Here is a 26,979-nt window from a genome sequence, read left to right as displayed (position 1 = left end):
TTCCACCCTTAATTTAGAGTACCCTTTAGCATTTCAAGAAATGAATTGCTTCAAAGTACCAGTGTTAATTATGTACATCATGGTTTTCTCCATATCTTTGGACTTAGTTTTTTCTGAGACTAGTAGCTCCAATAACTGTGTCCTGAGTATTAACATTTCTTCATCATCTGGGGAGGATTGTACTACTTTGGACAGAAATTGGGATGGTTTCTTGACCCAACCTTGTTGTGGATTACCTTTCAATAGATATTTACAAGCATTGGCACGCTGGACAAACCAAACAGGACATATCTTTCTTAATTCCACACAACAGATGGACTGCTTAACTTCGATGAAGAACACTAGTTCTGATACTTTTAGCTGTGGCATTGAAAAGCTGACTAGTGGTGCAGGGGGCTGCTCTGATTATTCAGAGATCGACGTAGTGAACGAGTTAGGAAGCAGATTGAAAAGTCTGAGAGATGATTGCAGTCTAATGGATTCAGAAGGAGGACTCGCTAAAGGCTGCAATCAGTGTTTGAGGACATGGAGAGCATTAGCTTCACCATCGAAAAATAATTCGATGAAACTTGAAGCTGACATTTGTAGATTTAGTATGCTGATTTTATTAACAAGCCAAAGAATATCTGATGAGAGTTGGATTGATGAACTCTTTCATTGCCTAGGAGATAACTCTCTCCCTTTAGGTAATACTTGTCTACTTTCTATTATAAGAAGATTTATGTTTTTCTCTTCCAAGTTTTTGAATATTAAATTTTGATATTGACATATCATTGTACGGTGCAGTGTCTTCTGCAGATGAGACTAGAAGTGAAACTAGACATAGAACTAAGTTTAAAAGAGGTAAAATCTTGAATCCATATTCACAATGATTATTGCTATTGCTGAGTTTCAGGACAAAAGAATGTTCATATGGTTAAGCATGTTGAGGTTTTATTTTTAAGATGTAATATTCTTAAAATGAGGGTGAATGGGAAATGGAGGGAAAATGAAATTTTGAGTAAAATTTTAAGTTTCCCCCTCTTAACAATGAGACATTGTCCCATATTGGAAGTGGAAGACATTTTTGGTGGGTATATATATAATTGCTCTTCTTGTAGCTCTTAAAGAGTTAAGAAGAAAGCAAGGCTCGCGCCGTCGTCGTCGTCGCTCGGCTTCGGCTTCGGCTTCGGCTTCGGATATTGATTAATTTTTTTGGACCAAATTTATTTGTTAATAGTAAATATTAACGTAAGATTATCCGTATTTGTAAACGGATATTTTCCGGATAATGGTCTTCCCACCATGAAGTGCTTGCTCCACAAATATGTAATGCTTGATCCACCATGAAGGGTGGACGTTTGGTCTTGCACTCCTTCTTGGCTGCTATATATATGAGCAGCAAATGTTGAAGAAAAATACTCAACTCAACATACAATTCGCTCAACAAATTGGCTATACATTGCACTCCTTCCTCTCAGAACTTCCATACGTTTTTCTGAGTATATACTCCTTCGTTCTGCATTGTTTTTAACTTCAAACAAAGCAACTGTAAGTGTGATTTGCTACCGAACTTTGTGTTCGCCGAAACACTGGGGTTTGAAGTACCGCTACACCAGTGTGTTATTCGTTCTATCCTGGGAGGAAATAATCCATTACCTTGGGTACTAGGAGGGGATTAAATTCCTTAAGGAAACACTGTGAATTCAGTGAGCTCGAATTTATTATTATTGTTTCATTACGTTAACTTATATTTTGCAGAATTAATATTTACAAATACAGCAATATTGACCGGGAATAACAATCTTAAGGAATTTAATATTTATTTCTGTACTTGTGTTATTCTTATTATTCTGCAAACTAAAACCTTTGTGGTTTGTGTACTCCCGTTTTGGAGAGTTAAGCCTTCGTGGCGTTTTGTTGGATATTAAAATCTACGTGATTTTTACTCCAGTTTGAAAACGTGTATTAAACGTTTGTTTGTGTCATTCTTTTCTGAAAAAGATGATGACTGAAAACGAAAACCAAGCTGTTCCGATGGCGACTGCCAACGCAACGACAAGCCGAACACCGGCGTTGGCACCGGCAGAAAAACCCGAAAAATTTTCCGGGATTGATTTCAAACGCTGGCAGCAGAAGATGTTCTTCTACTTAACTACGTTATGTCTACAGAAGTTCATCAAGGAAGATGTTCCTGATCTGCCGGATAAAACTCCAGATAATGAACGCTTTCTCGTGATTGAAGCGTGGAAGCATTCTGATTTTTTATGCAAGAATTATATTCTTAGCGGACTGGATGATAATCTGTATAATGTATACAGTAGCATGGAGACATCCAAAGAATTGTGGAATGCGCTTGAAAAGAAATATAAGACTGAAGATGCCGGGATGAAGAAATTCGTTGCCGCAAAATTTCTGGACTACAAAATGATAGATAGCAAGTCTGTTATTACTCAAGTCCAAGAATTGCAAGTGATTATTCATGATCTACTTGCTGAAGGTCTTGTAATCAACGAAGCATTCCAAGTAGCAGCAATGATTGAGAAGTTGCCTCCGTTGTGGAAGGACTTCAAAAATTATTTGAAACACAAACGAAAGGAAATGTCCCTTGAAGATCTCATTGTTCGGTTGAGAATCGAAGAGGACAATAAAGCTGCTGAAAGGAGAGGCCGTGGAAATTTAACAATAATGGGAGCAAATATTGTTGAAGCTAACAAAAAGAGGAAGAAGGCTTCTGGTCCGAAATACAACCCAAGTAAGAAGCGGTTCAGTGGAAACTGCTACAACTGTGGGAAAACCGAACACAAATCTACGGAGTGTCGTGCTCCGAAGAAAGACAAGAAAAGGGGTCAAGCAAATATGGTAGTAAACCATGATGATGTTGATAACTTGTGTGCCATGCTCTCTGAATGTAACTTGGTGGGAAATCCTAAACTGTGGTGGTTTGATTCAGGAGCCACTCGCCATATTTGTGCAGTTAGAGAGGCTTTTGCTACCTATGCTCTTGCTGAACCCGGAGAGACAGTTTATATGGGAAATGCTTCAACAGCAAAAGTTGAAGGATATGGGAAGGTATTTCTAAAAATGACTTCTGGCAAGGTCATGACTTTGAACAATGTCCTTCATGTTCCCGAAATGAGAAAGAATTTAGTCTCTACTGGACTTCTTGTTAAGCACGGTTTTAAGTGCGTTTTTGTATCCAACAAGGTTGTAATTAGTAAGAATGAAATATTTGTGGGAAAAGGTTACCTCACCGAGGGCCTTTTCAATCTAAATGTAATGGTTGTTGAAAATAATAATAATATTTCAGCTTCTTCTTACTTACTTGAGTCAAATGATTTATGGCATGTACGTTTGGGTCATGTCAATTATAAAACCTTGCGGAAAATAATTAACTTGGAAGTACTGCCCAAGTTTGAATGCGAAAAATCAAAATGTCAAATATGTGTGGAATGTAAGTATGTTAAACATCCTTATAAGTCAGTTGAAAGGAATTCAAATCCTTTAGACTTAATTCACACAGATATTTGTGACATGAAGTCAATACCATCTCGCGGTGAAAAGAAGTATTTCATAACTTTTATTGACGATGGTACTCGATATTGCTATGTTTACTTACTGAATAGTAAAGATGAAGCAATAGACGTATTCAGGCAATACAAAAATGAAGTTGAAACGCAACTTAACAAGAAAGTAAAAATGATAAGAAGTGATAGGGGTGGTGAATATGAATCTCCTTTTGAAGAAATATGTTTAGAATATGGAATTATTCATCAAACAACAGCCCCTTACACGCCCCAATCTAATGGGATTGCGGAAAGAAAGAATCGCACATTAAAGGAGATGATGAATGCGTTGTTGATAAGTTCTGGTTTGCCACAGAACTTGTGGGGGAAGCCATTCTTACGGCTAATCGAATATTAAATCGAGTGCCCCATAGCAAAACACAATCCATTCCTTATGAACAATGGAAAGGAAGGAAGCCCAACTTGAATTATTTTAAAGTGTGGGGGTGTTTGGCAAAAGTGCAAGTTCCTAAACCCAAAAGGGTAAAGATAGGACCGAAAACCGTTGATTGTGTTTTCATAGGATATGCGACAAATAGTAAAGCATATCGATTTCTGGTTCATAAATCAGAAAATCCCGACATTCATAATAATACGGTTATAGAATCAGATAATGCTGAGTTTTTTGAAAATATATATCCGTATAAAAAGGAATGTGAGTCGTTTGGTGAAGGATCTAAACGACCTCGGGAAGAAACAAAAGAAAGTAGATGTAATCAGGAGAATCCAAGACGTAGTAAACGTCAAAGAACGTCTACTTCATTTGGACCAGATTTTGTGACTTTCTTATTGGAGAATGAGCCTCAAACATTTAAAGAAGCTATGACTTCTTCGGAATCATTGTTTTGGAAAGAGGCAGTCAATAGTGAAATAGAATCCATATTGAACAACCATACATGGGAATTGGTTGATCTTCCTCCTGGAAATAAACCTTTGGGTTCTAAATGGATTTTTAAGAGAAAAATCAAAGATGATGGCACTATTGATAAATTCAAGGCAAGGCTCGTAGTCAAAGGGTATAGACAACGAGAAGGTCTAGACTACTTTGATACATACTCTCCAGTTACAAGAATTACGTCCATACGGATGTTAATAGCATTAGTTGCAGTGTATGGTCTTGAAATTCATCAAATGGATGTTAAGACGGCCTTCTTAAATGGAGAGTTGGAGGAAGAAATTTACATGGAACAACCTGAAGGGTTTGTGGTTCCAGGTAAAGAAAAGAAGGTATGTAGACTTGTTAAGTCTCTTTACGGACTAAAACAAGCACCCAAACAATGGCATGCGAAATTTGACCAAACAATGTTGTCAAATGGTTTTAAGATAAATGAATGTGATAAATGCGTGTACATTAAAAATGTTCCAAATCACATAGTCATTGTTTGCCTATATGTGGATGATATGTTGATAATGAGTAATGACATTGCCAACATAAATGCTACTAAGCGTATGCTCAATAGCAAGTTTGATATGAAAGACTTGGGAGTTGCTGATTTAATTCTGGGAATTAAGATCAATAAGACTCCTCAAGGTCTGGCATTGTCACAATCTCATTATATTAAGACAGTACTTGAAAAATTCAAGCACTTGGGCTTTAAAGTTGCAAAGACTCCAATTGACGTGAATCTTGCATTAGCAAAGAACAAAGGCCAAAGCATATCACAATTGGATTATGCTCGTATATTGGGATGCTTAATGTATATCATGAATTGTACACGACCAGACATAGCTTGTGCTATAAGTAAACTGAGTCGATATACGAGCAATCCAGGCCAATCTCATTGGATGGCAATGAAACGAGTTTTGGGATATTTAGAACATACCCAGAACTTTGAATTGCACTACAGTAATTTTCCTGCGGTGATTGAGGGATACTGTGATGCAAATTGGATCACCGGTTCAACTGATTCTAAGTCCACGAGTGGATTTGTATTCACTATTGGTGGAGGAGCGGTATCTTGGAAGTCGTCCAAACAAACATGTATTGCCCGCTCTACAATGGAGGCTGAATTCATAGCCTTAGATAAAGCCGGTGAAGAAGCTGAATGACTCCGGAATTTCTTGGAAGACATTCCATTTTGGCCCAAACCGTTGGCACCAATATGCATACATTGTGATAGTCAAGCGGCAATTGGAAGGGCTGGGAGCGTCATGTATAACGGTAAATCTCGTCATATACGACGAAGACATAAAACCGTTAGGCAATTACTCTCTAGAGGAATTATCACAATTGACTATGTAAAGTCAAGTGATAATGTGTCGGATCCACTTACAAAAGGCCTAACTAGAGAGGTAGTTGAGAAATCATCAAGGGGAATGGGGCTATGGCCGAGAACAAGTCATTGTGGCGGTAACTCTACCTAGAAGACTGGAGATCCCAAGATCTAGGTTCAAAGAGATCAAACAAAGTCATTAATGACGGTTCAACATTGTCAAATAAAATTTTAGTCCATTCTCGTGATGAGACAATGTTCAGTACCAAGGATAAAGCATTAAGGCTTTTTAATGATTTCTAAATTTGATACGGGGTATATCAAATAGTGTATCTACAGGATGACACGTTTAGGAATCACCTATTTAAGTGTGAAGTGTGAGCCGCTTCAAGGAGAACTTTGTAAGGCCAGTTCTCTACGCACTTATGAAACCAGGCGGTGTTCATGGCTGAAACGAACACAACAATGAGAACCAAAGACGGTTAAGGGTTGATTGTGTGACTTATGGTTGTCTAGGTATACACCAAAGATCGACGGTTCAAAGATATCAAATCTACCGATTGACCGAGTATATCCGACATAAGTTTACTACGGAAAGTTCAAAGGGAAACCTACTTATCCAGATGCAATTAATCCTTGCTTGTAAATCACACAGTTTTTCATGCATACTTCCGTGATATAGCCATTCCCCATTCATGTGGGGGATTGTTGAGGTTTTATTTTTAAGATGTAATATTCTTAAAATGAGGGTGAATGGGAAATGGAGGAAAAATGAAATTTTGAGTAAAATTTTAAGTTTCCCCTCTTAACAATGAGACATTGTCCCATATTGGAAGTGGAAGACATTTTTGGTGGGTATATATATAATTGCTCTTCTTGTAGCTCTTAAAGAGTTAAGAAGAAAGCAAGCCTCGCGCCGTCGTCGTCGTCGCTCGCTTGGCTCGACTTCGGCTACGGCTACGGCTTCGGCTTCGGATTTGGATTTGGATTTGGATTTGGTCAAATGATCGATTGATTGATTAATTTTTTTGGACCAAATTTATTTGTTAATAGTAAATATTAACGTAAGATTATCCGTATTTGTAAACGGATATTTTCCAATCCGTGTATTGATAATTTGGCAGCCGGATAATGGTCTTCCCACCATGAAGTGCTTGCTCCACAAATATGAAGTGCTTGCTCCACAAATATGTAATGCTTGATCCACCATGAAGGGTGGACGTTTGGTCTTGCACTCCTTCTTGGCTGCTATATATATGAGCAGCAAATGTTGAAGAAAAACTCAACTCAACATACAATTCGCTCAACAAATTGGCTATACATTGCACTCCTTCCTCTCAGAACTTCCATACGTTTTTCTGAGTATATACTCCTTCGTTCTGCATTGTTTTTAACTTCAAACAAAGCAACTGTAAGTGTGATTTGCTACCGAACTTTGTGTTCGCCGAAACACTGGGGTTTGAAGTACCGCTACACCAGTGTGTTATTCGTTCTATCCTGGGAGGAAATAATCCATTACCTTGGGTACTAGGAGGGGATTAAATTCCTTAAGGAAACACTGTGAATTCAGTGGGCTCGAATTTATTATTATTGTTTCATTACGTTAACTTATATTTTGCAGAATTAATATTTACAAATACAGCAATATTGACCGGGAATAACAAAGCATTGCTTAAATATGCAGATCTTGAGATTCTAATTGGTGCTATAGTGGGGCTTGTGGCAATAATAATCATTGCGGTGTGGATCTTATTGAAAAGGAAGGCTGAAATTAAACCCTCAAGTGGAAGATATAGTAAGCTCTCTACACAACAATCATAGAAAAGATCATTGTTCTGAATGTTTTAGCTTATACTAATTCTGTTTCCTGTTAGTAGTATCAGATGGATCTTACTCTGAAGAATCAAGCTATCGTAAACTATCACTTAAAGAAATTTACTCTGCGACTGACAATCTCAGTATGTCTAACTTCATAGGTCAAGGCATAGCTGGTAAGAACAAAATCGAATTATGTACTAGTTGGTTTAGTCTACTTATCGTTTATCTGTTAAAGGCACTCACTTGTATATAGATCGATTCCTTTTGAAAGCTAAATTTTGAAATGATCATGTTCTACAGGAAAAGTATACAAAGGAATTTTGGCAGATAGACAACATGTAGCAATTAAGCACATAATCAAGGATGAACAGATGGAAACATTTGTTAGAGAAGTTACAAGCCTCTCACATATCAAACATCCGAACCTTGTATCCTTGCTAGGCCACTATGATGGACCAAATGAGTGTTTTCTAGTTTATGAGCTATGCTACAATGGAAATCTTTCTGAATGGCTTTTTGGTAAATTTTTTTTTACTCTTTGAACATTTCTGCTCTCTTTTGACCTGAATTGTACTGTGTCCTGATTTCTACACACTAATTGAGCAGGTAAAAGTAAATATCTTTCGTGGAGACGAAGACTAGAAATTGCACTTGATTGTGCCCGCGGTCTCCTGTTTCTCCACTCGTATCCTCAAGGCTCCATCGTTCACCGGGATATCAAGGTAAAATCCTATTTTACATCCATAATCTGTTCTCCATTTTCTAAATATTCTCAGTTATGTTTCTCTTTTTTGGTGAAATTTGCAGCCAGCAAACATTCTTCTATCTGCCAGCTTTGAAGCCAAACTCTCAGACTTTGGTTTGTCCAAAATTATTAGCATTGGCCACTCTTATGCTAGCTCAGAAGTGAGAGGAACCTTTGGTTATGTTGATCCTGAGTACCAAAAGAACCGACACGTTAATTCTTATGGTGATGTCTATAGCTTTGGGATAGTGCTGCTACAACTATTATCTGGACAAAGGGTTATCAACTTGGATTTGCAGAATCCAATGCCTCTAAGTAAAATGGTAAAAAATAAATACTCTCTCCTCCATCCTCCCAGAAAGTTATCTTCTCTTGTATTTTTTTCAACCTTCCTTAATTTAACATATCGTTTTGAATCTTAGGCGAAAAACTTGACTAAAGGTGGGAACATCAAAGAATTTGCTGATCCCAAAATGCAGGGGAAATTCTCAATGGAGGCTTTTGAACTTGTACTTAAGCTAGCTTTGGTTAGCATAGGGCTTAAGCAGCAACGGCCATCCATGGAACAGGTGGTTGTTAAACTCGAAGAGGCTCTTGATTTATCAACAAGAATTGAGTCAGACCATCTTTAGTGCATATACACTTTATCTGGTTAAGTCCAGATTGAATCTGATGAACATAATAGCTTACGTACAATTCACTTTTATTTAAAAGCCTACCCAAGATCAAAGGCGAATCAAGCTTTTATAGTCAGTGAATTCAAAATGAGTTTAATACACGAGTATATATTTTTTCCGCATATGTACTGTCATGGGCTGCTTTCCATCATCGACCCATGACCCCTTGGACGCGCCCCGTGGCGTCCCGGCAAGCCTACCAACGCCTAGCGCCACGGTCGGCCCCGTGGTCTCGGCAGCGCCAAGTGACAAGCGAGCATGCGCCTCTGTCGCCCCACCAATAATCAATGCCAGCGCCCAGCGGCTGGCCAATGCCATCAGCGCCGCGCGCACCGACAATGCCGCGCGCACAAATCATCATGTTGCCAACAGCGCCGCACACCCAGACAGTGCCCCGCGCGCAGACCCAATGCCAAGCACCAGCGCCCAGCCGCTGGCAGATCCAAATAGTGCCGCGCGCGCCCACAGCAATGCGCGCGCAGACCCTGCTGCTCAAGACAAAGTTGCTGCCATCGGACTTGCTTCCATAGAAGACTAAGTCCTTTTCATTGTAATTATAGAGTAGTTTTACTTCATTCATTTTCAGTGTGCTTCTACAGCTTTCTTAGGTCAACTCATGTAACTTTGGTTTATTTTTTTAAAGCATTATTAAGGGGGACCAAAGCATTCAAACATTCAAGCATTCAAACAATTCTCTGTACTGGTGTCTCTCCCCCCCGACACCGCATTGTATCTTATAATAGCTTTCATCATCATCATCATCAATACAATCATTAGCTTTCATCATCAGTTGCTCATTTTCCGCTGCTCAATTGCTCACGACATTGGTTTTCCCGTACGACACTGACAATCTAGTCTAGCGTACGGCGAAGACCTCAGTTGGCGCATAGCAACCGCACTGACATCGGTTGCTTAGCCTTACGTCGCCCTTCCAAGGAACTTCAGGGAGGCGCCGCGTAACAGTTGGTATCAGAGCCTAGGCTCGACATCGGACGATGGAACTCATTGGCTTCATCATCACCATTTCCGACCATGGTGAATTACGGGGATCGCATCACGACCCTAGAAGAGACGGTTGACGCATTACGGCCCATCGTGGATATGTTGCATGATCTAAAAACCAGCCTAGTGCAAAGGTTGGATGACCTGGGCCGCAGAATGCGGCAGGCAGAAATTGACATAGTAAACATCAGTCAAGACTTTGAGGAAGACCGGGAAACGGCTGCCGTCGAGGCAACCAAAATTCATGGCCAATTCGAGGACCTCCAACAGGAGCGTGCCGGGGATTTAGCCCATCGGGAACTAGAGGCAGACAGACTGACCGTCATGCAGCAAACCATAGACAACTTGACAGGCCAGCTCAATGTTGTCAATGCTGCCCTTCAAAGCCTGCTCAAAGGAGGCGAAAACCACATCAGGGGTGCCATGAACATTGTCCCCATTCCACAAAAGCTGAAAATTCCGGAGCCCAAGCCATACAACGGAGCCCGGGATGCTAAAGAAGTGGAAAACTTCATCTTCGACATCGAACAATACTTCGATGCCGTTGGACAGTTGGAGGAATCCAAGAAGGTAGCAACTGCTGCCATGTATCTTGAAGGCGATGCAAATCTCTGGTGGCGAGTCAAATACGAAGCCATCAGGGCCGGTGAAGATACTCTCCAGACATGGGCAGAACTGAAGGCCGCCATACGCCTACAGTTCTTCCCCGAAAATGTGGAATACAATGCACGAAGAAAGTTGCGTGAACTTCGCCACACCAGGTCGGTGCGGGACTACGTGCGTGAATTTTCCGCACTCATGCTAAACATACGGGATATGGGGGACAAAGACAAACTGTTCGCATTCATAGAAGGTTTGAAACCTCATGCTCGTATGGAACTGCAAAGACAACGGGTAGATACCCTACCCAAGGCCATTCAAGCTGCTGAGTGCCTTGGGGATTATCAGTTGGAAACTCAGAAGGATAGGCCCCAGCCGCCTGTCCGAGGGGGATACAACGGGAGCCAACCTAGCAACGGTGGCCCCAACAGAAACGGAGGAGATCGAGGTGCATCCAAATCCAAGACTCCTTCCTCAAGCAGTAACACTACTGCATCAGTCAACAACCATCAGGGGAGAAAGCCCCCATCAGAATGCCGTCATTGCGGCGGGGAACATTGGAACAATCAATGCCCAATACACAAATCAATGCTCAACAAACTGTTGACGATGACAAGTCAGATACCGACGACTCAGACGGCGCCGATCAAGTAGGTGCCTTCAATGCATTTGTCGGCTCCATTCATGAAACCTTGGCGGGAACCAGTGCTGGCAACCCCAAGAAGAAGGCATTCCCAATCGACAAGAAAGGGAAAGGAAAGGCGGACGAGAGGCCTCCCACATCACAAAAGAGGACCTTAATGTTCGTTGACATGAAAGTAAACGGCAGACCTATTCGGGCATTGATAGACACGGGTGCTAGCCACAACTACCTGGCCTCAACTCAGGTGCAACGCCTCGGTCTAGCAGTGCAAAAATGCAAGGGTCGTGTCAAGGTTATCAACTCTCCATCTCAGCAAGTGAGTGGAATAGCCAAAGAAGCGCCAATCCAGCTTGGCCCATACAAGGGAATATTCGACCTACGCATAGCTATCATCGATGACTTCGAACTGATAGTGGGATTGGAATTCCTCAGGTAGACCAACACCATCTCGGTACCATATGCCAACATGCTACTAATGATGGGAGACAACGGGGCCAAACCCCACACCATATCATGCATATCCAGGAAGATGGCCGCTGGAAACATCACGGCCATGCAGTTTAAGGAGGGAACCAACAGACATGAACTCACGGTTCCGGCTGCCCTCAACATCATCAAACAGGCATCACATCATCGGGGTCCAACAACTCATGGCGCCCCTCATTGTGTGAAGACTTGTCAAGCATTCCCAAAGGACAAGTCGGATCACCCAGCACAAGCGGGACTCTTGGAGCCGCTACCTGTCCCACAGAGACCTTGGGAAAGTATTTCCCTGAATTTCATCACAGGATTACCCAAGGTCGGAAATCATGCAACCATCATGGTGGTAGTAGACCAGTTTTCCAAGTATGCTACCTTCATCGCAGCCCCACAGAACATATCAGCAGAAGATACAGCTCGACTCTTCTTCTCTCATGTTGTCAAACATTGGGGTATGCCCAGCAACATCATTAGTGACTGCGACCCACGCTTCACTAGCAAGTTTTGGACCCAACTCTTCAGTTGCCTCGGATCCAAATTGAGTTACAACTCAAGCCATCATCATCGGCAAACACATGATCAAACAGACCGGTTCAATGACATGCTGGAGGAATATCTCCGCCAATTTGCTACCGGGTCACAAACACATTGGGTGAAGCTTCTGGATGCTGCTCAGCTGTGTTTCAATTCACAAAAGTGCGCCCATACAAACAAAAGCGCTTTTGAAATTGTTACCGGATAGCAACCACTACTCCCACATAATGTGAATGCACCAAACATGCCATCATCTCATCGAGCTGCCAGTTTCTCGACAGAATGGGAACAAACTTTGAAGATAGTGCGGAGCTATCTTGTCAGTGCCCAAGACAGGGCAACGAGGCATGCCAAACAAAACCGTCGCTTTGCCCAACATCAAGCAGAGGACAAAGTGATGGTAAGAACCCCGAGGCGGAACTTGTTTGCAAAGAGGACCCAAGATCCTCGCCTATTGCCAAGCTACATCGGGCCTTTTTCCATTGAAAGGCGCATCGGGAAATCCACATACCAGCTGAACACACCAGCCTGGTGGAAAATCCATCCAGTCTTCCATGTCAGCCGCCTCAGGCCATTTCAGAAATGCATGGAAGATCATTTAGAAAGACATCTCACAACACCGAGGGGAACAGACCTCCCAGCTAACAAAAGCCTGACCAATCATTATCATCTTGCAGGTAAGGCTCCGAGGACGTCGCCAACTCAAGTGGGGGAGAATGTCATGGGCTGCTTTCCATCATCGACCCATGACCCCTTGGACGCGCCCCGTGGCGTCCCGGCAAGCCTCCCAACGCCTAGCGCCACGGTCGGCCCCGTGGTCTCGGCAGCGCCAAGTGACAAGCGAGCATGCGCCTCTGTCGCCCCACCGATAATCAATGCCAGCGCCCAGCGGCTGGCCAATGCCATCAGCGCCGCGCGCACCGACAATGCCGCGCGCACAAATTATCATGTTGCCAACAGCGCCGCACACCCAGACAGTGCCCCGCGCGCAGACCCAATGCCAAGCACCAGCGCCCCGCCGCTGGCAGATCCAAATAGTGCCGCGCCCGCCCACAGCAATGCGCGCGCAGACCCTGCTGCTCAAGACAAAGTTGCTGCCATCGGACTTGCTTCCATAGAAGACTAAGTCCTTTTCATTGTAATTATAGAGTAGTTTTACTTCATTCATTTTCAGTGTGCTTCTACAGCTTTCTTAGGTCAACTCATGTAACTTTGGTTTATTTTTTTTAAGCATTATTAAGGGGGACCAAAGCATTCAAACATTCAAGCATTCAAACAATTCTCTGTACTGGTGTCTCTCCCCCCGACACCGCATTGCATCTTGTAATAGCTTTCATCATCATCAATACAATCAATACAATCATCAGCTTTCATCATCAGTTGCTCATTTTCCGCTGCTCAATTGCTCACGACATTGGTTTTCCCGTACAGCACTGACAATCTAGTCTAGCGTACGGCGAGGACCTCAGTTGGCGCATAGCAACCGCACTGACATCGGTTGCTTAGCCTTACGTCGCCCTTCCAAGGAACTTCAGGGAGGCGCCGCGTAACAGTACTTATGGATCAAGTGGAAAGCAATGGTTTCCATTTAACTCACTGAAGATCTGCCTCTGCCTAAGATTGTATAATGATATAACTTTCCTCTAATACACAGTTTGATCTTAATTAGGTGCCTACATGGGGATTGTAACAGAACAATCAAGTTAAAACAAGTATACTGATTGTGCCAACTGAATCAGATAAAACAAGACTTATTATTTAGTCAAAGAGTGCAAGCTCTTTTATTCACTTGAAGAGTACAAAGATTGATGTTTACATACTAACAATTCACATTAACATCACAAAGTGTAAAGATACAAGTAAAGTTATACAAAGCTTCATTCAAAAAACAGAAGCTGCAGAAGCGTACTGACTAGCTCTTAATAACTTGAGCCAAGATCACCGGTCAAGGAAAATACAGCATCCTACACCATGGTGTACATATACATGATGGATGCTTGTAAAAATCGAAATAAACAAAAAAAAAAGAAGGAAAAAATATAATAATTACCACACATTGATGAATTGATCCTCTATAAAAACTGGAGAGATCAAGCCACTAGAAGAGGTCTCTTGCTTGCTCTAGAGGTGCCATCGGCGAGGAGGGAATATAAAGGTCCCATAAGAGATGAGTTCTTTACTAAAACAGGAACTGCATCTGCCCCACCATTAATGCACAAAACCAGCAACAATGAGACACAATGCTCCTTTGCTGTCCTTGAATCGCACGAATTCAAAACATCGATAATAATAGGTAAAGCTCCAGCATAAACAACAGCCATTGCTCCGTCAAGCCTTTCACAAAGACCTGATAAAACCGCTAAAGAAGAAATTATCACTTTTCTTCTTCTTCTTCTTCTTCTTCTTCATCTTCATGGCTGAAGGAATCGGTATACCCTATAATTGGCCAGATGAACCAGATGAACCACAACAACATCAAATCTGGTTACCCTGGCGAGTAATAGACGGTGTCCCTCCCGCTATTCCCATTTCCTCTTTAGACGAACTGAATGACTGCATAGAGAGATTGGGGAATTCTTTTATTGTTCTAATAGACTCTGAATTCCCTCCGCCCGTAAATGTAAAGTTGAAGCTGCTCATCGCCGCAAGAGCCCATGACCTCACCGTCATTTCGGAGTTGCCTCCAGTCGGTAATAAAATATCTCCTTTATTAGGGTGGTCTTTTTTTTGGGGGGGGTTTCGGCGGTGGGGGGTTAAGGGTAAAATGGTGTAATGGATGGGGCTATAGACTAAGTTTTATTATTTGTAGTTTGACCCTCCTTAGTTTACTAGTATTTGTTTAGCCTTAGTTTATAACCTATTTTCATTATTACCCCTGATAGCTTGCTTTATATTTTATCGATGTTGACTGAAAAATCTGAATTTTTATCTTTCGATTTCTTTTCTTTTTCTCTTAATTTCTCTTTCACGTTTCAATGGCGAATCCACCGTGGTGTGGATGACTGCCGCTGGGTTGGATCACTTGTTGAACTCTGGTGCTAAGTATGTGGAGAACAATTTCTCGCAGACGGATTTTCAACTATTTAAAGCACCTCTAGAATCAATGGGTGGAATTGAAATGGGTTATGATCATTTGGAGACTAGTCATCCTCCAATGGAAGATGAAGATTCAGTAAAGGAACATACAGAAAATAGTGAGTACCAGATGTTCGACAAATTGCCCCAAAAGAACGAAACAGAATCGCTGGTTAACCTTCAGTCAGCAAACGAGGAGAGAGAGATAATGGTGGATGTGGTAGGTTCTGATTTGTTTATTGATGGGGTCTGTGGTGACGGTAGTGACTTGAGGCAAGAGTCGGGAAAAGGAGCCAACGCTATACACGAGAATATGGATATTCAATCAAAGGATGCTGAGGAATCTTCTGATCGAGCTAGTCAAAAGGATTCGCCAATGGAAGTGAAAAATGAAAAGGGACCTGCAGGAAATGAAGCAGGTAAGATGTTTGACGTTGGTCCCGAAAAGAATTGGAAGACTCCTTTATATGATTCTTGTTCTGCTCATGAGGATAGGGAAGGTTCAAAGAGCGATGGAGGAACAATTGTTGATAAATCCATGCGAGAGGAATTGAACGAAATTAAACGGCTCAAGGTAATTACTCACAGGAACTTCAACAACAATTTGAAAAGTTGGTTCGAGATAATTAAGCTGGTTCTTGAGAAGTTAGTTTATGAGATTTGTGACAGTGTGGTAAGTCGAAAAGAAGCTATAGCTAAGGATTCAAGTCTAGGAGAAATCTTTGAAGAAGTGTCCAGTGATAATCCATACATTTGGTGGCTCCAACGTGATTTCGACATGTTTAAATGTAATTTTTTTGACACAGGGCAAGAAATAATAATACCAGTGAATGTAGATAGCGATTTGCTTGACACAGTGCAAGAAACAAAGTTACTGGTGAATGTTTGGAGGGATGAGATTGTGGCGTTGCCAGTGGCAAATCTGGTTATCAACTATATTGCAACTTCTGGGGTTGGTTCTCAAAGTAATTTTGTTATTGAATTTTTTCCTTCATGTCTAGGGAGATATCCCTTACCTGTTGTTTGAAGTAAAGTATTCAATCATAATGAACGCCGAAGTTGGAGTTGCAAGAAATATTGACAATGGAGCAATCTTGGAGCAGTCGAATGCCCTAGTTGAACACTGGAATCCTTCATATCCTGATGGCCTTAACTATAATGGCAAAATCTTTTTGGTGCATAAAGGCCTTCGAAGTGACGGGATGAAGCTTGTCAGCATTGCGTGGGAACTTGTTATGAGATCACATGTTTACATTATACATGAACTTGTTTATCAACTTGACAATGTTTCTACACTACTGATCGTTACTTCCATTAGGCAAGGAATCCTCTGGTGCAGCTTAACTTTAATGTCCCGGCTCGTGATATTGATGATTTCTACAGGGGTTTTAAGAATAAGAAGTGCTATGCCAGAGACCAAGAAACATGGGCATCATTTGATTGAAATCACAGAGATATATTGTGGTATTCAACCTCACGTAGCTCACTGTGATTTCATGTTTTATCTCCTTGGTAGAGCTAGTTGTTTAAGAGATGCTTTCGAGCTCATTAAGGTTATGTCAGTTTGCTTGACTACTGTTGAGGTGTCATGTGCTGTTGGGGAAGATGATCACGGAAAGGTAGTAGCTGAAGCTATTGCCTTTAGGTTGGATGGGGAACAAGTTTTCACATTTGATCCTGGAAAATGCTATGGACTTTTGAGTGAGAATGCTATTGTTAGCCAATTTTTAAGGCGGAACATAAGATATGAGAGCCATGGATTTGCGTATGGTAGTAACTTAATAGTTGAAGATGTTGCTACAGTAGATATGCAATCAGGTGCTTATTGGAATATTTTCAATGAAGAAGGAACTACTACCCGTTCATTCCTTAGAGGATGTGTTCAAAATACCTTTGTGGAACTCTTGTGTGAAGGCCTGTAAGTGTGCGAGCTACACAATGGGCAGTACTGCATTCCTTAGGTGTTCAAAGAAGATTTTCATTGATAAAGAAGTGCTTATACTAGAGGCACCTTATGTTATTGCAATTACTCCAAATTGTGCAGCATCTCGACAATCAAATGCATTTTGAAGCTACTGGCAGGACCTGAATCGTGCCAAGAACTTTTATCTTCAGAGGTGGCCTATCCTGAGATTGAAGTTAAGGGCAATTCTGGACCAATTCTGCGGGTGCAAATGGAAGGCTTGGTTAAATAAGTGTATCCACATTGTGATTACCCGAAGAAGGCTATATTCCTTGCTGAAGAGATGGTGGAAAACAAGCAGCTATCGATTGGTTCTGTTTCTTTTCTCAGTCATTATGTATTAGTTCAAGAAAGAAAAATTTATTGGTTTGTTCAGAAACATTCAAGAGGGATCTGTGTTCTCCTATTTGCAAATGGGGTAATAATTCAATCAAAGCTTTTGAACTAGTTAAAGCTGGAGAATTGGTGGTGGAGTTTGCTGTTCTACTGGTTTGTTCATTGTTCATTGGTGGTGGAAGCACAATTGTCTTGGTAGTTGTTGGTTATACTCACCCTAAAAGTGGGTGGCAGATAGCTTCACTAGAAGGAACTTATAGTGCTGCTATTCAAGATGCTCGACTTTGCAAAGAAGTTAGTGGAGACGTTGCAAGACTATCTGCTCTTAGCTCCTTATTAGTGATATTTTGTGCAAAAGCAAACCATGGCGTTGTTACTTTCTTGACTGATGGATTCAAACAAAAACTTGAGGAAACAATTTTGATTTTTGACCCGGGATATGGCACATTAATTGTTGGGTCTCCTATGGGGTCAAGAATATTGCCTATGAAGTGTCTTCAGCTCCATGTAATGCCAAATTGCTGCAGTACCTTTCTCTTCTTTTGTGGGTTGTCCGGCATTTACTTTTCCAACCTTGAGGACAAGGTTGTTATAAGGGGGATGGAATGTAATGGATGGAGCTATAGACTAAGTTTTATTATTTGTAGTTTGACCCTCCTTAGTTTTACTATTACAGTTTAGCCTTAGTTTATAACCTATTTTCATTATTACCCCTGATAGGCTTGCTTTATATTCTTTATAAGCAGAGAATTATCGAGGCATGTTGAATGAAAAATCTGAATTTTATCTTTCAATTTCTTTTCTCTTTCTCTTAATTTCTCTTTCACGTTACAATGGCGAATCCACCGTGGGATTTGCTACAATTGGTGATTTCATAATGTTTGTTTAATATTGTATTTTCCTTTTCCGAAGCAGAATCTGAATCATCGCAAGAATCATATTCATCATCTCCAGAAAACCTACACTACGCTCCATCAGATGACGAAGATCACTCATCTCCCAAGGTTTTTCTTTCTTCTTCTTCTTCTTCTCCCCATTCCCATTTCATAATTTTTGGTATTTTTCATGGAGAAAATCAAAATATACCCCTTGATATTGTCAGCAAAAATCAAAGAGTTATGAACAAAAAACTTTTTTTAGGCTTTGTTAGAATAGGCTTTTGGACCAAATTGATCACCTTTTTCATACATTAAGGACTATATCAATCAAGGGCTATAAATCAAGGACCAAAATAAAGCACCCACTATACATTAACAGCTTGTTTGGATGGTTGCTATGTATCATTTCGTAATGTATCATATAGTATTGTATTGTATTTTACTGTATCGTTTTGATGTATACAATGTTTAGTTAGATTGTATTGTTTGCCGTCGTTTCATGATGTCATGCACCAACAATATGAAGAATAAATTTGCAATATTATAAAGAAAAAGTAAGGTACGAGGTAATATTATTATATAAAAAGGTAGGATAAAGAATAAAATAGGATTATTTAATAATAAAAAAAGGCAAGATGAGAGAAAAAATAAGGAAACGACGCGACCAAACCAAATTGGTCGTTCCATAAAGTGGCACTTTTTGTCGTTACGTAACGACAGATTTGAACGATACAATACAATAAAATTTAAGTAACAATCAAAACAAACATTGTATATAATACGACAGGTAACAACCATCTAAACAAGCTGTAAGGACCATTTTGATCGTTTTCTCGTATTTCATGCGTGATTTTGATTTTTATACTTAATTCAGAATCAGACACTAAGCGAGATGGCATGCAATCGACTCCATACAGAGCTAGGGAACTGGCAGGTCAATCCCCCGTCTGGCTTCAATCTTGAACCCTCCGATTATCTTCAAAGGTCTTCATTTTTCCTGTTTGTTGTTAAGTTTTTTGTCGTTTTCCAATAAATTTCTAATATTGAATTCGAAGTCCCATGCTATTATTACTGAACTTTTGATTTTTGAAAAGGTGGTTAATTGAAGTGAATGGTGCTCCTGGGACGCTGTATGCTAATGAAACTTATCAGCTTCAAGCCGAATTCCCTGAACATTATCCTATTAAAGCTCCCCAGGTGGATATAAGATGTGGTTTCTTGTTAAAGTTCTTGATTGAAATTCCTATCATACTAATTAGGGCTGACTACATTGATGCAGGTGATATTTTTGCCTCCAGCTCCTTTGCACCCTGATATCTATAGGGACGGGCACATTTGTTTAGGTATTTATTCAACAGCTCAAGTCTCCTCTATTTCTTATCACCAACAGAAATTTATTTATTTGGTTACTCTTCGAGCTTAATGGCTTGATTTAGAATGCATTAGATGAAGCATTTAACGAAAATCCTTGGCAATTATGGATGATTTGTGATATGAACTCTTAATAAAGATTAGATGACAGGTATTATAGTTTTGGAAATGCTCTATGCCAACTTAGTTGATGATGGGTATGATGGTAGATTGTCTCGCTATATCCGTGAGCTTTTTACTTGGTCTTGGTGTTTTTGTTATTGATTCTTTTCCCCTTTCATGTCCCGATAATATTTGTTGATTCGTATCTAATTATGGAGTAATAGTCAATGATGGTTGACGGATGATTAAAAAACACAGTTGTTTACTGATTCAGAACTCTTAGCCCTAGTAGAATAAACTTTGGATCTGTTTTTTGTTTGTCTGTGGGTCTCGTCAAATTTGTCATTTCATCTAAGAATTGCAGAGATCATACTAGTTTCTTTTCCTGCATAATTTTGGTTTCTGCTCTATGCCTATGGCTTGCTTATTAATCTCTTAAACTTTCTATAGTTACCTGCCTAATAAAGTGAAAGCAAAACGCCTTTCATTCACAGTTATTCCTCTCATCTTCCAGAATAAGTTTTTTTTTTTAATAATTAAGATTTTCTACCGGACTCATGAAAAAAGTTAGAATGCATCTAATAAAAGCAGCAGTTGACAACTATTTTCTGTCTTGCAGATATTCTGTATGACTCGTGGTCGCCTACCATGACTGTTAGTTCTATATGCATCAGCATTCTCTCCATGCTGTCAAGTTCAACTGTGAAGGTACCTTAGTTTCCCTCGTCAGAAATTATGGATTTCCGTTCTCCGTTTCAGTTTCAGTTTCAGTTCCCCTCATCAGAAATTATGGATTTCTGTTCTCCGTTTCAGTTTCAGTCTCCCTCATCTTATGGATTTACGTTCTCTGTTTCAATTTTAGTTTCCCTCATCAGAAATGATGGATGTTCCATTGATTCTTTCAAAGCATGTATTCTTCAGCAAGTTTAAAGCCGACGAGGACGAGTCCAACAACGCAAACATGGTGTTTTCCCCGGTCTCCATTCAAATAATTTTTGCTCTTATTGCAGCAGGCTCCAGTGGTTCCACATTGGATCAACTGTTGGCTTTTCTCAAATTCAACTCTGTTGAAGAACTTAACTCTGTTTATTCTCGGGTCATCACCGACGTCTTAGCCGATGGCAGCCCCATGGGAGGTCCTCGTTTGTCTGTCACTAATTGGGCCTGGGTTGACCAATCTTTGTCTTTTAAGCATTCTTTCAAACAGGTTATGGACAATGTTTATAAGGCTGCTTCGGCTTCTGTTGATTTTCGGAACAAGGTTAGTCTTAATCCTTCACTCACTAGAAAAGAAATTGATGTTTGAAATTACATGATACTCCCTCCATCCCAATTTATGTGACACCTTTTGGATTTCGAGAGTCGAGTTTTTCTTGACTGCGATTTTTCTTATATTCCTTATAAATGACTTATATTACTTTTACAGTCTCTAAATATGTGACTTTTATGTCAAAAATTAAAATTTCATGTTCGAATTCACGGTTAAAATTGAAAAGTTTGACCCTCGAAGTACGAAACAAAGGGAGTATTATAATGTATAACAAAATATTATGGGCATGTTGGTAAACAGAATATTTTCAAATTAGTAAGCACATTAGAAACGTTTATTATGCTTTTCGAATAAGATTACAAACAAACGAATCTAATGTCATATAGGACATCTTTTTTGTTTCTTTTACTTTCAACTCTATCCTGTTACTAGCCTGCTGATTCTATGTTCTCTGTTTGTTTTAATTTTTCTTATGTAGGGTGATGAGGTTACTGGTGAAGTCAATAAGTGGGCTGAAGAGAAAACGAATGGTCTTATCAAACAAATTCTTCCTCCTGTTGCAGTCAATAGCGGTACAAGTCTGATCTTAGCGAATGCACTATATTTCAAAGGAGCATGGACTGAAAAGTTGAATGCTTCAGATACAAAAGACCATGAGTTCCATCTCCTTAATGGAGGATCTGTTCAAGCACCCTTAATGACCAGCAAAAAAAGGCAATACGTGAAGGCCTTTGATGGTTTCCAAGTGTTAAGGCTTCGTTATAAACAGGGCGAGGACAAGCGATTTCTCAACATGTATGTGTATCTCCCAAATGCCCGTGATGGATTACCAACTTTACTGGAGAAAATTAGTTCGGAACCTGGATTTTTGGATCGCCATGTTCCATATGAAAAAGTTAAAGTGCACGAGTTTCTTATCCCTAAGTTCAAAATATCTTTGGGGATTGAAGCTTTAGAAGTTCTAAAAGGACTCGAGCTCACATTACCTTTTAAAGGTGGTCTCACTGAGATGGTGGGCGAGAATTATCCTCTGGCAGTTGCAAACGTTTTTCACAAGGCCTTTATTGAAGTAAATGAGGAAGGTGCAGAAGCTCCAGCTGCAAAAGCTTTTCACAAGGCCTTTATCGAAGTAAATGAGGAGGCTCCAGTAGCTCCAGCTGTTACTGTTGCTACAATGATGTTCGGGTGCTCGATGATGAAGGTTGAAGAGGAGATAGACTTTGTTGCTGATCATCCCTTCATGTTCCTTGTGAAAGATGAGACTGCTGGTGTTGTTTTGTTCGTGGGCACTTTGTTGAATCCTCTTGCTGTTTCGCCTTCCTGAGCTTTAATTGATATAATAGCAGTTGAGCCAAGTGTGAGTTGACAAACTACCCCGAATACCGCTTTTATAAAATGTGAAAGATAAAAATTTGCGTGTTTACACCAAGCCATTCATAATACTTTCTCCGTTTTTACTTGTCCATATTTGACTTGGCACACTCCTTAAGAAGTAATTAGTTTAATATATCATCCTTTGAATATAATATTCACTGCTTTGAGAAATACATTAGAAATGATTAAAGTAATTAATAAGGATAAATTAGGAATTAAGTGATACATTATGTCTTGGTTTTTCAAATTGAACAAGTAAAACTGGACATCTACGTATGTGTTTACACAAAAAAACATAACTAGGCAATATTTTAAAAAAATTACAAAATTATAGCAACATTAGTTAATTATCATCCAAGGCAACTAAATATCAATATATCATAATAGCTTTCAAATAAATATTCGTAAAATTCAGCGGAACAAAAATCAACCCCATAGAAAACTGTTTCTATTTTTTCTCTCAAACTAGTGTTAGAACCTGCGCAATGCACGGATAATTTGACAGAATATTAATCTTATAAAATTGTGATCTAATATATCATATTATTTAAATAAAAATATTTTAGTTTTTATTTTATTATTTAATGCAGTATGCAGAAATATAACAAAATCTATACAAAATCAAAGGATACACATCATATAGTAATCAAATAAATTATTTGTTCCTTATTTATTCTTTATTAAATTAGCAAGTACTTAGTACTATATATTTACTAATGTGACTTTTACACACACACACACACACACACACACACACACACACACACACACACACACACACACACACACACACACACACACACACACACACACACACACACACACACATATATATATATATATATATATATATATATATATATATATATATATATATATATATATATATATATATATATATATATATATATATTATTCTTACTCTAAAATATTTTTTTAAAACTTATGTTATACTGTTCAAAATTCTTCAATTGTCTAAATTTATCAATAATTTTCTTCAGTGTTATTTATCTATCTTTTGTTTTTAAATTAATTCAAAATATAATTATCGTAAAATTATTTTATCCCCCTAATTTCGTACATTCTTTTCTGTTGTAATATTTGATTAATTTTCTCATTTTGTAGTTTATTAAAAATTTAAATAATGTAATATTTTTTACTAAATTATAATTTTAAATTTATCAAAAGTATAAAGAGCTAATTCTTTTATTATTTTTATAAAAAACCTACCAATATTTTTAATAATTATTAATTTGTGTTATATATATAATAAGCCTATCTTATGTATAATATCCTAATAGTATCTTTATATTTTTGTATTTTTCATTTTACATTATGAGTTCTATTTATTAATTAAAATTTCCTACATGAGAAATTTAATTAGTATGTACATTTTTACGCTATCGCTTGAAACTCTTTTTTCATTATTTTTTATTTTTAATATATTAGTATTCTTTCTTTATAAGCCTCTCTACTCCCTCAGGGTAGGGGTAATGTCTGCGTACACACTACTGTAACGATCCTACCGGTCGTTTTGAGAGTAATAGCCCCGATCCCCTATTTACTGCTTCTCCCATATCTATTTCTGCTAATGTGACTTGCCGGGAGGTTTCGTTTTGGTTTTTGGAGTGTTTTAGGACACTTAGTCCCTAAAACGGGAGCTTAAGTCTTAGGATTTTGACCATAGTTGGAACTGTGTGAAGACGACTCCAGAATGGAGTTCTTTCGATTCCATTAGCTCCGTTGGGTGATTTTGGACTTAGGAGCGTGTCCAGATTGTATTTTAGAGGTCCGTAGCTCATTTAGGTTGGAAATGGCGAAAGTCGAATTTTTGGAGTTTTTGGGCCGGTAGTAGAATTTTTGATATCGGGGTCGGATTCCGATTCTAGAAGTTGGAGTAGGTCCGTAATGTTGAATATGACTTGTGTGTAAAATTTGGGGTCAATCGGACGTGGTTTGATAGGTTTCGGCATCAGTTGTAGAATTTTAAAGTTTGAAGTTCTTTAAGTTTGAATTGGAGGGTGATTCATGATTTTAGCGTTATTTGATGTGATTTGAGGGATCGACTAAGTTCATATGGTGTTTTAGGACTTGTTGGTATGTTTGGTTGAGGTCCCGGGAGCCTCGGGTGTGTTCCAGATGCTTAACGGATTGAATTTGGACTTAGGCTAGTTGCTGAAGATTTTCTGGTTTCTGGTGTTTTCGCACCCGCGGAGAGGAGACCGCAGGTGCGGGATCGCATGTGCGAAGGAGGAGCCGCAGATGCAGTCAAGATGGAGTTGGGCAGGAACCGCAGGTATGAAGATTTCCCCCACCTGCGAGAGTCGCAGATGCAGGCAGCTAGGGCGCAGGTGCGAAGGGAAGCCGCAAGTGCGATGCATTTCTGCACCTGCGATAGTCGCAGATGTGACAGAGAGTCCGCATGTGCGAAATGTCTGAACAGAACACTTAAATGCAAGTGTTCGCGATTTTTGCTCATTTTCAACATTTTAAGCTCGGGTTTGGCGATTTCTTGAGAGTATTTTGAGGGGTTGCTTGAGGTAAGTCCCTTGTGCTTATTTTTGATCAATAATCTTACTTCCCCATGTATTTTCCCACCTAGTTAGTGTGTATTTAAGGTGAAAATTGGGAATTGGAGGTTAGAGATTTGGAAGTTTGATTTGTGGATTTGGAGGACCATTTGGTGTCAGATTTTAGTAAATTTGATATGGTTAGACTCGTGAGTGAACGTGCTTTCGTATTTTATGACTTCTACCTGATTCCGAGACGTGGGCCCCACGAGCGATTTTTGAGTTAATTTTGAAATTTTCTTTAAAATGTTTATTTCGTTAATTAGATGAGTCTATTATTGTTGTATTTATGATATGTAATTACTTTTGGCTAGATTTGGACCATTCAGAGCTGGATATTCATGGGAAAGGCATTGTGACCGATTGATTGAGCTTGGTTCGAGGTAAGTGACTTGCCTAACTTTATGTGAGAGAAATCCCCTTAAGATTTGGAACTATTGTGATATGTGAGTGCCGTGTACGTGAGGTGACGCGTGCTAGTTGTGGAAAAACCCGGTTTTCTTACTGAGCAGCAACCCATTTTCCTTTTATTTTGAGTTATACCATTTTTATGAGTATTAATCTATTTTCATTCTTAATTGAGTTATTCCCATTTGCGTAGCTATCCTGTTTAGTCTAATACAACATGTCTACGTGTCTTAATTGCCTATGTGAACTCTGTGCAACATGCTTAGTGAATTTCCTGCTTCTTCCCCGACTGGTACTTAGTCTAAATCGTAAGATTTCGTGATATAGTTGCATTTCTATTGTTTGCGCTGCATATTTACTTTGGGACTACAGTACGGTATTCCGGGAGATCCCCCTGTACTGCATATTTACTTTGGGACTACAGAACGGTATTTCGGGAGATCCCCCTGTACTGCATATTTACTTTGGGACTACAAAACAGTATTCCGGGAGATCCCCCCATGTCTTGCATATTTACTTTAGGACTACGGAACGGTATTCCGGGAGATCCCCCTGCACATTTACTTTGGGACTACGGAATGGTATTCCGGGAGATCCCCCTGCACATTTATGTTTGGGACTACGAGACGGTATCTCGAGAGATCTCCTATTGTGTTTCTGTGTATTGAGCTGTTACCTTCTATGATTTCATTGTTGTTAAATTCCAGCCTTTATGTTATTGCGATATTACACCCTATATTGTTTCATTATATATATTTACCAGTAGGGCCCCGACCTGACCTCATCACTACTCGACCGAGGTTGGGCTTGGCACTTACCGGGTACCTATTTCTTGGCTTTTGGAACAACTTTCGGCATGTTCGAGGACAAATGTATATTTAAGTGGGGGAGGATATAATGACCCGGCCGGTCATTTCGGGAGTTATAGCCCCGTTTCCCCCATTTCTGTTTCCTTTATGCTCTTAAGCTATATTATGATATACCAGGTTAGTTGGTTCGGGTCCGGAGTGATTTCAGAGTGGAATGAGATACTTAGTCTCTAAAGTAGAAGCTTAAGTTGAAAAAATCAACCGGATATTGACCTATATGTAAACGATCTCGGAATTTAATTTGGATGGTTCCATTAGCTTCGTTAGGTGATTTTGGATTTAGGAGTGCGTCCGGAATGTGATTTGGAGGTCCGTAGTAGAATTAGCCTTGGATTGGCGAAAGTTGGAAATTTGGCGATTTCGGTCGGCAGTGGAAAATTTGATATCGGGGTTGGAATGGAATTTCGGAAGTTGGAGTAGGTTCGTAGTGTCATTTGTGACGTGTGTGCAAATTTTGAGGTCATTCGGACGTGGTTTGGTTAGTTTCGGCATCGGTTGCCGAATTT

At 39.7% G+C, this 26,979-nt stretch overlaps 1 protein-coding gene across 3 annotated transcripts; it reads left to right on the top strand.

Annotated features, from left to right (window-relative positions):
• LOC107777178 (serpin-ZX) lies at positions 1–22,672 on the top strand. Of its 3 annotated transcripts, XR_012706517.1 has the most exons (11): positions 1–686; positions 787–843; positions 7,443–7,553; positions 7,636–7,749; positions 7,877–8,095; positions 8,183–8,298; positions 8,384–8,644; positions 8,744–8,890; positions 18,547–18,635; positions 19,384–19,493; positions 19,604–19,706. XR_012706517.1 is itself a non-coding variant. In XM_016597168.2 (8 exons), exons 1-8 carry the CDS (start codon positions 14,671–14,673, stop codon positions 22,574–22,576), a joined length of 1,977 nt encoding a protein of 658 aa, XP_016452654.1. In that variant the 5' UTR covers positions 14,076–14,670; the 3' UTR covers positions 22,577–22,672. The 3 variants fall into 3 exon arrangements, 2 of the variants coding, with proteins under 2 accessions (XP_016452654.1, XP_016452655.1); XM_016597168.2 differs by lacking the exons at positions 1–686; positions 787–843; positions 7,443–7,553; ... (3 more) ...; positions 8,384–8,644; positions 8,744–8,890 and adding exons at positions 14,076–14,947; positions 19,789–19,852; positions 20,602–20,690; positions 20,845–21,243; positions 21,731–22,672; XM_016597169.2 differs by lacking the exons at positions 1–686; positions 787–843; positions 7,443–7,553; ... (3 more) ...; positions 8,384–8,644; positions 8,744–8,890 and adding exons at positions 17,999–18,138; positions 19,789–19,852; positions 20,602–20,690; positions 20,845–21,243; positions 21,731–22,672.
• The last annotated feature ends 4,307 nt before the right edge of the window (positions 22,673–26,979 follow it).

This window comes from Nicotiana tabacum, chromosome 24 (assembly GCF_000715075.1).
Source record: "Nicotiana tabacum cultivar K326 chromosome 24, ASM71507v2, whole genome shotgun sequence".
In the NCBI taxonomy this organism is placed as follows: domain Eukaryota; kingdom Viridiplantae; phylum Streptophyta; class Magnoliopsida; order Solanales; family Solanaceae; genus Nicotiana; species Nicotiana tabacum.
The sequence above is the reverse complement of the archived record's forward strand: the minus strand, read 5'-3'. Positions and strand labels throughout refer to the sequence as shown.